This window comes from Cucumis melo, chromosome 4, assembly GCF_025177605.1.
Source record: "Cucumis melo cultivar AY chromosome 4, USDA_Cmelo_AY_1.0, whole genome shotgun sequence".
NCBI lineage: Eukaryota > Viridiplantae > Streptophyta > Magnoliopsida > Cucurbitales > Cucurbitaceae > Cucumis > Cucumis melo.
In genome coordinates this window covers 759719-770249 of record NC_066860.1, presented here as the reverse complement: position 1 = coordinate 770249, position 10531 = coordinate 759719, and the positions used below count along the sequence as shown (strand labels likewise).

Genomic DNA, 10531 nt, shown 5'->3' with positions numbered 1-10531 from the left:
TGTTTTTATCCGCCTCATTTCTATTCTTTTCTTTAATGGTTTTGAATTGATTTGATCATTTAATCATTTAATTATTGTTTTATTATTAACATCTGTCAATGAATTTATTTTATGTTCTGTTGTACACTTTCTACTAATGTTTTCAAAAACTAAGTTAAGTTTTCAATATCATCAAATTACCAACCAATCCAATGCCTCAGTAAGTGAACAAGTCTTAGGTTGTTGGTTAAATCTTCGTTGACAAAAGTGAGACAATGCAATAATCTTACGTGACCCAATTAGGCATTGTTGTCCGGAGGATAATACAAATTTGCTCTTACCAATAGCTAAGGAATGGTCTTAAGAGGGAATGATACATAAAAACTGTGTTTTTGAATGAAGGTGGACAAAGACTGAGTTTTGGTTGGGTGCAAGAGGTGAGGGGTCATCATCATCTCCCAAGGCATTGGTGGCTTAGCTTTAAGACTTCAGTACTGCACCACCTACTCTAGAACTATAGAGAGGCTAGGAATGTTTGGAGTGTTCCTTTTGTATGTAATGTTGCTTATGTTCCACGTGATGGGGTCACGAGGATATCAGTACATATGTTGCTCGTGGTGTTGTGGCCGACCTGAACCTTGCATAATCAACCATGTGGTGATTCGTGGAGGTGGTGTCTCGCTGCCTTTTCTTGTAGATCTCATTCAAGGTTTCGTTGACGAGTTTCAAAAGGCATGTGCTAGTGGTGGAGGATGAAGTAAGACCTCGATCATAATATGTGTAGACAAAGGTTAGGGTTTCTCGCATACGACTTACTCTCCCTCCTATTGTCTTGCTCTTAGTAAAGACGGCTAGCGACGAAAGGGGATGGGACCATGGCTTTGGAGTAGGTTTTGTGGGATCATAAAGGGTGGCTCAGAGGCATGGGGTGTTGGCACGTGCGTGGAGAATATGATCTTTACTCGTGAAGGTGTGGACCACCGCTAATGAGTTCTAATCAAAGTGGGGTCAAATAGTTTGACAACAATACATTTGATAAAGAGGGAGAACATTAATTTTATTGTTGTGAAGTCCTTCATGGAGGAGATTATTGAGTTGAAAATAGTAGAGCGATTATCAACAATTTGTTTGGTTTCTTGATACTTAATGAGATTTGTTAGTTTGCTGAGACAAGTCTCTGTTAGCTTTTCTCTTGTATACTTAAAAATAAAATAATAATATATTTTTAATCAACTTTTAATCAGAAATCATGAAGGAAAAAGAAAAAAAAATGAAAATGCACCTTGAAGGAAATTTCTAAGAAAAAAAATACATTAATTCAATTTCTAGTTCTTATATATAATTGTTGGAAATGAATCATAATTTTTGTTTGTAAAGAAAAGTAGAGATAATAAGGTGAAAAGCCATTGGATAAGATGACCGGGAGGTACATGAAGGCAAGTTTGGATTGGTCCAGCGCGACGACATAGTAAAGTTGTCTGCCACAAAGAGGAAGAGAATGGGGCCCACGAAAGATCACAGGCAGGTGAGCGTATCTTTGGCAACAGTGCTCGGTTATAGATCACTTTGTCATCTTTCTTCTCAAACTCTTCTATACATTACAAAATGCTCAAACATTTTAGCTTTTCGTCCCACCAAAACTCAACTATCCTTTTCAATTTTCTTCCAAGAAAAGAAAGAGAAACCATCCTTTTTCAATTGTCTAGGTCAAAAAAGAGAGGAAAGAAAATACATCTCTTCTGTCCAATCGCTTAAAAAATAAACACATATCTTTTCGTTAAGACTATTCAGTTTTTTCATTGTTTGTTTCACCCAGAGAAGTTTCAAGTTCGTTTTAAAAGTTGAATTTTCAGGTTTTAATAGAAAAATGAGAAAATTGAACAAATAAAAAATGAACCATGATATGGTGTTATATTCGAAATCAAAGTTTATTGCAAAAAATGCAAAATAAAAGAATATGACAAGGTTTGACAAAAAATTTATGTTTGGTTCGATTTTTCCGGCATTCAATAAGTGCATACCATGGTTTCATAATCAATTCATGAAGTATGCTCAATTACAATTGAATCTTCATGACTCAAATGAAGTTACACCATGTTCTTTCCCGAAGAAACATTAATGAATCGATGATAATCTAAAAAATTGACTCCACTTATGACACTTGTTCAACTATGTTCCATAAACGTAATAAAGTATTGGGACCGCTTCCAAATCGGTAGTCAGATAATGCAATCTAATAGATGAGCAAAGAGTGAAATTGCATGAAGATTATGTAAACCCCACTAGCCAATCGTATGAAAATGGTAAATCAATCACATTAGCACTCTTTATCTAATAAGAAAAAGAAAAAACAACCCTATTTATCTAATGATTTTCAAAAGTGCCCCTTTCCCTAATTTTTTTTTCAAAACTGCTATTTTTCCAATTAAGCCTTTGTTTATCAATCTAACTTTGTGCTTTCCAAGGGACCGGATATTGATTTCCAAGTTCTTTTCTGCAGATTTTCAACAACTCAGCGAAAGATCTAGAAATTTTCTAGACTCCAAAATAACCACCGAACCTAAAGTACTATTACTATCAACTTTATATATATTTATATATGTATGTATGTACGTATATATTTGAAACAAGTTGGATCCTCCACTCTTTTCATTCAAAAAGTCCTTAATTTAAAAACTCGAGTACAGCTTTTAACTTCAAGAAGTGCACTTTTATGACCGACTGTATCTCAAGAGCAGATACTAGCTAATCCTTAAAAACTAAAGCAATCAAGGACTATCCCATCCATTTTCAGTTTAAAAGGTCCAAACTCCAATCTTTCCTTGGTCTTGCCTCTTTCTATCACAAAATTTACCAGAAATTTTAACACTATAGTTGCTCTTTTAACAAACAGTTCTAAAAAGAAGCTGGAATCAGACTTTAGATAGTTTTAATTCTCTTAAATCCAAGTTGGTGTCACCTCCAGTTTTGGCTTACCTAATTTTTCTGAACCATTTGAACTAGTGGCAGATGCTAATGGCATAGGAATTGGAGCAGTTCTGTCCAAAGACTGCCAAGCTTTTTTTAGTGAAAAGCTAAGTGATCCTAGACAAAAATGGGGTAACCTATCAACTGGAAGTGGAACTTTATTCTATAGATCGACCTCTTCATCAATGGGAATATTATCTGATTTGGAAAGAATTTATCCTCCTCAATAATTATTATTCTTTGAAATCTTTACACTCCTAAAAGGATCAGGCGCATGTATGCTGGATGGATCTATCCATAAATTTGACTTTGTGTTAACCATACTCCGAGTTTTTCCAAATAGAACTATTAGTTTGATGTTTTAAGTAATACAATCTCCAAAGTTTAAGAATATAGATTGATTGTCTCCCTTCAAAATATTAATCCACAAAAAGACAGCTCTTTAGAAACAACTTTTGAACCGCACACTCAAACAAAGTTCTCAAAAATGGCCTTTCTCAAGGTGGGTGGGGCAAAATGGTCCTGAAAGAAGCAAAAGGGAATAATGATACATTACAGTACCTTCTACCTTACAAATACGCCGCCACGGAAGTAGTTTACACGCCCTTAAGCAAATACTTCGCTCAATAATTCATGGCAGCCATACAACACAGCAAAAGCATAATAATTACGGACTTTGAATGTTAATTGCTAAACTTGTTACCTGTTCTGATGATTCTTTTTCCTATTAAGCTTCTATTCCATTTCTTAACTTGTACCCGAAAGCGCCATGTCACAAAACTACTGGCTTTGGGTCTGCATGTGGTTTAATTATATTTCAAAGTCAAGAAGTTGATTGGATGACAATGATGGAGCAAAAAGGAAAAAACAAATTGTAACTGGAACAAGCATATCTTTTCGTGTAAAAGATAATTTCATGACTCACCGTTTTCTATTTTATGATACATTGGGTCAGGATTTACTCCTATTGCCTTCGAGAAATTGGATTTGCTGGCGGAATTGGATTTGCTGGCCAGTTTCTTTTTCTTTGACGAGCTCAAAGAGCCTTCCACTGTTCAACAGGAACATGGACATTAGAATGTAGGGGAGATGGAAAGAGATATGGGTGAGCATTGGTAGAATCAGTTTTTCGACCAAATTGTCACCAAACTGACTATAGTTAGTTTAGTAAATGTTCAAACCGACTCCCACCATAAAAGAGTACAAACCGACCATTGTTTAGTCAATCAGTCGGTTTAGGTCATTTTAAGCTTTTGAAATTTTCTTAAAATGTCATCGGTTTGGATTTTTTTCCAAACTGACACTGACCGAATCCCTCCTCATCTCCAACCAAACCACCTTCAGTTTGGTTGATTTTGGTCAATTGACTAGGCTTCTCGGTCTATCATGCTCACTCCTAGAAAGAGATAGCAGAATAACACCATTCCCTCAACCAGATGCAAAGGCTCATCTTACTGGCACATTGAGCCTCCAACATTCCTTTTAGTGCTTCTCAGCTTAAATAGATTAGTTTACTCCTATTTTGGACTTTGACCTTCCAAATATATTGGTTTTTCGTTCCTTGTTTTTGATATTCTGTTCTTAACTCTTGACTTGAAATGTTATGTTTTAGTGTATCAAGCATTGTGAAAACCTATTTTAGTCCTCATCATTGATATTTTTAAATATTTAACAATAACCCAAATCCGGTTGGAAATTCAGTACTAATCTCCACTACAGTAAACGTGACTTAAAAATGTTTGTCTGTATAAAGATTCACTAATTAGGATTTGCCACACCTCATAATTTGGAAAGATACGAGTTTTTAAGATTTCATCTCATGTGGGGTTGAAGGTTCAAGCCTAGAACCTCTTGGAGAAAGTAAGGATACCTCAAGCCCTTAACCACTATGCTAAATTCATGTTGGCAGCCGTGTGTTTTCTGCATTGTCAAATTCTTCATCCACTCACCACAATTTCATTTATAGATGAGAATGTTCCATTCTATATGAGGTAGAAAGAGAAATAAAGGAAAGGGTACTATTTTCATACCTTGCCATTCCCATACTTCTTTTCCATCACCCTTAACTAGTCTTGGGTAACGATCTATTCGTGAGTCTTCCTGAACCAACTCCTCTACCTACATATAATGAATAAATTGTCAAGATTTATTCATGAAAACGAACTTATAAAATGTCAATTAAAGTTATCTAAAAAATAATAATAAATAAAATTTATTGACCTTGTGCTGGTCGAAAAGTACAAGGGAAAGCATCAAGAATGAAGTGATTGTAAATTGCCATGTGGAGAGGGCAAGCAGAATGTGTGGTCTCCTTATTCATTTAGTTCATTAGCAAAGCATAGGGTTGCATAATTTACTTCATTTAAAAATTTTAGTCATTGCCACATCCAAATAGAACCTACTTAACAGAATAAATCTCGTAATGAATTGAGAAATTATGTCATCAAAAGTTATGGTATGAAAAAATACAACAAGTTTTAGTTAGGTTTCAATGAATTTAAACGACCTACGTAGTGTAGCAAACTTTGAAGCCCAAACATTCAGAACTCCACCAATCAGATTGTTATTTCAGATAAATGTTTAGCACTAAAAAACTATAATGCAATACAAAACAAGATGATGAAATAATTTATGACTTGATAGCTCTTAAGAAGCAAGTCAAATTGTTCTTTACCTCTAAGGTGAGATATTATTAATTAAAAATAAAATAAGACAAAATGAGAGTCAAAGAGGGACATGATACCTTCTTCCATAACAAAGGATTCTTCCTCTCTCGTGGCAAAAGAAGATGGTCACGTAACCTAGAAGCAACAACCCATGATTCACATTGATCGCTGTTTCTAGTTGATGTTAAAGCATTTTCCTCAAGTATTTCGCAAACCTGTGAGGAAAACAGAGAGAGTACCGCTAAAATGCAAAAATCTACACAAATGAATTTGTACTTGCAAAATATTTACACTCCTATTTTCTTGACAGTAGAAGACATTCTCAATAATACAAAACAAAAACTTCAAGGAAATAAAGATAAATGGGTTTCATGCCTCTAATGTCGAAAGCATGGTTTCTTATCTTGCCTCACCAAAAAAAAAAAAAAAAAAACTAAAATTCATTTGTTTGTTTTTCAGCTTTCATGGAGGGGAAAAAAGGAAAGAATACAAGGGCATAAAAAAGAACCAGCCCAGAAAAGACCCCTTTGAAGAAGGGAGATCCAGCTAAGAATTGTTTACTATTCTAAGGTTCATCTGTGGAGAGGTCTTTTATTTGCAACCTATGTAGTATGTTAACAAAGTTAATCAGATAATGCATGTTTTGAGGACAAAATTTCAGCTTGAAATAGGAACAAACAAAGACAAGGCAAAACCGACAAAGAAAAATTATTACTCAGAAAGTAAAATAAAAAAGGTCATTATACCTGGTTGTACAGATCTTCAGCTCTATTTGTTAGGTTTTGTCTTCGGTAAAGTTTCCACAGTAACCATGTGCATCCCACAAGCTGTACATCTCAATGTCATCAACTAGCTTCAACATATTGCAACTAAAACCTAATCAGTTCAAAGCTCCCTTGTAGAGTAGAATACCAGTAAGAAAACTGGCAAAACAACAAAAGCATGCTGCAAAACCCAGTGACGAATACGGCAAGTAAAAGGCTTGTAACTTTCAGCTAGCAGATCTGGGCATTTCAATTCCTTGATCCTACACAAGGAGGATGCAAAGAAATTCAATCAAATGATACACTGTTTCCACTAAACTTCAAGTTTCATACAAAATATTGAAGGGCATACCCAAAAGAATTTTGTCGTGTCTGAAGTAACCCACCAATAGTTTCCAACGCCTTGCTCTTTGCATACATAAGGGTAGTGTTGTCAGAGCCAATACTTTCCACCAGCTCTTTACCATCTAGATCATCCCATATATCATTCTCTTTAACCTAGCAAAAATACTCGGTCCTTTCAATTCAAAGCTGCAACTAAATTTCAGCCATTAAATCTAACAATTAATAGAAAGAAATTCATTCGTCGAGAGAAATAGAAACAACAAACCAAAAGGGGCAAGGCTAGAAAGACTTATAGGAGGAAATAAATACAAAAGTAAAACTTTGATAGGGACATCAAGATAACAAACCCAAACTATCCCAATTCCATCGCATAAGAACTTAGCATTTGATTCACAGAGGTGAGATTCTAGCCATTCTGACTGCAAGAATGAGACAAATTGTGAAATTTGAGTCTGACAAATAAAAAATGGACAAAGAGGATTCCAGCTACAAGAGAAAAAATCTCTATACGTACAAGTTTATTAACTGCTTCATTGATTACTCCATCTTCTATACACAACCTTCCATGCTTTCTATAACCATGAAGGCATTCCAACTTACCATCACGGCATTCTCCATGCCTTGGACAAGGCTCACAAACATCTGAAATTAGTTACATTACATGATTTTGGTAAGAAGTATGGAACCATCAAATGGGAACCAAAATAATGAATACCAACAGATCGCTCCAAATGAAAGTAGTTACATCGCTTTTACATTCAACTCGGAGAATATAAATAACACAAACAGAATGTTATAAAAGGCAAACATTAGGGTAAAAAGAAAAGGGCCTTTAGGTATTTACAGAAAAAAAAAATCAATGAAATCAGAACAAAGAAGAGACAGAATAACTTCTAATTGTATATCACCTCAAGATAACATGACAGATGAAGATTTAATTTCCTTTTCACGATAAAACGGCTAGAAATTGACATAAACAAGCAGCGGCAATTTGATTCTCTAGCCGCCCAAGCCAGTTACTTCCAAGTTTCAGCTTAACAAAATGTACTACCTCATGGCGACATTGTCCTTAAAACATTCATTTCATGCGACTGGAAATCATTGTTGGCAAAAGAAAGAAAGAAAAACTAAATACAAATGTGCAAAAGTGAGCGAAAATATGCATCTTAGTTATGAATAACATTACTTCATAAAGAACAAACAAACACTATAAATCATTGAAAATTTTCATTTCAAATTTCCTCATCTCCGATTTTCTAAAACACCAAACACATAAACACAAGAAACAAAACAATGCCAAGACTTACCAGAAAGCAAATCCAAAGAATCAGCGTCGGTATCACAAAAAGGGACCGGATGGCGACTTGAAAGTCTAGATACGAAGAAGTTACAGCTCACAAAAACCAAGCTGGCGATGATAAGTACAGTAATCAGCGCAGCAAGATCATCCTTCGAGGGAAAGAAATCGCGAGGCGGTTCCTTCATAGACTTCAGCAACAACGAAGAAGATGAAACAGAGGAATCGACGCCAGAACCGACATCGGAATTAGGATTACGCTTGACTTTGGTTCGCTTCTTCGGAGTTGAAGACATCGATCAACGTAGTTAGTTCTTCAGGCTGCCTTCTCTCCCCAGCAGAGCAGTCTTCTTTCCTTTGCTTTTGGTTTTCGAATGGTTATATGTGATTTTCTTAAGAATGGCCAAAAGTATATTGAGAAAGTTACAGAGTTTAATCTCTAGTTTATAGGTTTAATTTTTATTTAAGCTTAGGTCTCGAACGTGTCACAGATTGATGTTTTAAATTTTAACTTCAATTTATGTGTTTGGATATCTTTTATAATAACCGCCTAAAATAGAAATGAAATTTGAATACCATCCTCAAGCTTCCTAATTTTTGTTGGTCCTTTTTCGGTGACTATTATTGACTTACTTTTGTTGACTATTTTTGGCATTGTTGATCAAGTTTCGCTCTTCGTTTTTAAGGTGGATTGACGTTCAACCATATTTATTATCAACCTCTTATTATTATTTTACACAAAGTCCCCGACCATCATCTAGATGATCTATCGTACTCCTATCAGAATCTTCAGGAACATATTCTTTTATTATAATTTGAAATTATATATATAACTTTTTAGTATATAACAAACCAAACAAAATTTTACCTAAATTCACTTTTCCTTTTAAGTAGTTTTTTTAAAAAAATGTTCAAATAAGAATACATTTTTTAAAATAATTATAAAGGATTTTTTTAAATTAAACATAATTAGAAAGAAACTTTTTAAATCTAACTTTAAAAGTGAGAAAAAGTAAAACTTAATTGTTAACATTGAAGATAGAAGATAAGCACTTTTAGCTCATGTTAGAATTGAAAACTGAGGAGAGTATCTTTCAGACCAATTTCACAAAACTGTTATTTGACTTGCAAGCGAAATATGGAACGAGATCGAAAATCATTAATGTGCGTCGAGGATCAGGATCGAGAAACTTAACTACCATTGAGATTGAGGATCGTAGAGGTATTACATTGACCAAGATTGAAAGAATACTCCAAAACAAAAGAAAAAAAAAAGGATTGGAAATCAAGATGATGATACGAGTGGCTTGTTGACGGCTGAACACACTCGTATATGGACAATAGGACTTCACACTAGACTAACAAAAGACCATTCTTCATCACAAGCAATCGGTACAAATTTCGCGAGAAAATTTATATTCAAATTTTAACTCGATTCTACCCTAAATCAAGTTTTGAGAAAAGTTAATCTGTGTTATCAACCAATTTTTCTTTTTTGCTTAACGTGATTATGCTAATTCTTTTCAAAGAAAAACTTGTTAATAAATATGCAGAAAATTCAAAATGTCATTTTGCTTTAGAATCAAGGGTTGTTACAAGAAAAAAAAAAGACATTATTTTGAAATAAATAAATGGTCTGATCTTACCACTCAAATTACATATGATGTAAAGTGAAAAACCTATTGGGTTGTTAGATTCTGATCACCTAACAGAAGAGATATTAATAGTCTTAAACACAAAGTAACTCTAATGTTATTCCTGCAATGTCGAATTAGAGAAAAAATGCATTGATGAATCGATACTATATTCAAATAAATGTATAGTAATATAAATGATTAGAATCAATAATTGATACCAATACTAACGAGGTGCGCCTTCCTTCAAGTATAATATAAAGTTAAGTATCGAGGAAGAACAAAGCTTGCAGTTAAAAATTGATCAAAACAAGTAGGTAGCTCGACGAGAATATATCTTTTGTAAGATGGCAAAAACATCAAGTACTAAATCTAAATTTCGAAGTCGGGTCAGAATTCACTTACTAGAAGATTCTTTCTCACATAGAAAGGAAAGATTTCATTGAGGAGAGGAGAACTTGGGTTTCACAAGCAAGAATTATGGGTCACAAGCAAGAATTATGGGTCGGGTCTAGTGATAAAAAGTCAATCCATGACCCGAACGCTCAGATATTAATAAAAAGAACAAAAACAAACAAGAATCTTAGGCACACCAATCATATACTGGATGAAAATTTTACATTTAAAAATGTAGTTTTCATATTATCCCATTGGTTTGGAAGGATTGATAACATGGTTCAGAGTGATTTAAAAATGATAAGTTATTTTAACCATTAACTATTGTAAAATAACTTACCCGAGCATGCTCGAACTCTAAACCTGTCCTAAATTAAGAAACCAGGATAAAGACTCAGTTGCTCCAAATCTATAACTCAAAAGATGAACAAATCAATTTCTACTACCAACAGAAATGCGAATGCAAACGCAAATGCAGTAGAT

The 10531-nt window shown here is 34.2% G+C and overlaps 1 protein-coding gene across 5 annotated transcripts; it reads right to left on the bottom strand.

The window, feature by feature from the left end:
- Window positions 1–1269: 1269 nt before the first annotated feature.
- LOC103503505 (uncharacterized) lies at window positions 1270–8687 on the bottom strand. 5 transcript variants are annotated; one of them, XR_540846.3, is made up of 11 exons: window positions 8029–8687; window positions 7236–7363; window positions 7069–7140; window positions 6729–6874; window positions 6525–6639; window positions 6359–6439; window positions 5690–5827; window positions 4977–5064; window positions 3872–3997; window positions 3650–3741; window positions 1425–1570 (listed from the first exon to the last, which is right to left on the bottom strand). XR_540846.3 is itself a non-coding variant. In XM_008467708.3 (10 exons), exons 1-10 carry the CDS (start codon window positions 8312–8314, stop codon window positions 3719–3721), a joined length of 1203 nt encoding a protein of 400 aa, XP_008465930.2. In that variant the 5' UTR covers window positions 8315–8687; the 3' UTR covers window positions 3330–3718. The 5 variants fall into 5 exon arrangements, 2 of the variants coding, with proteins under 2 accessions (XP_008465929.2, XP_008465930.2); XR_001764755.2 differs by lacking the exon at window positions 1425–1570 and adding an exon at window positions 1946–2212; XR_540845.3 differs by lacking the exon at window positions 1425–1570 and adding an exon at window positions 3277–3468.
- Between the last annotated feature and the right edge of the window lie 1844 nt (window positions 8688–10531).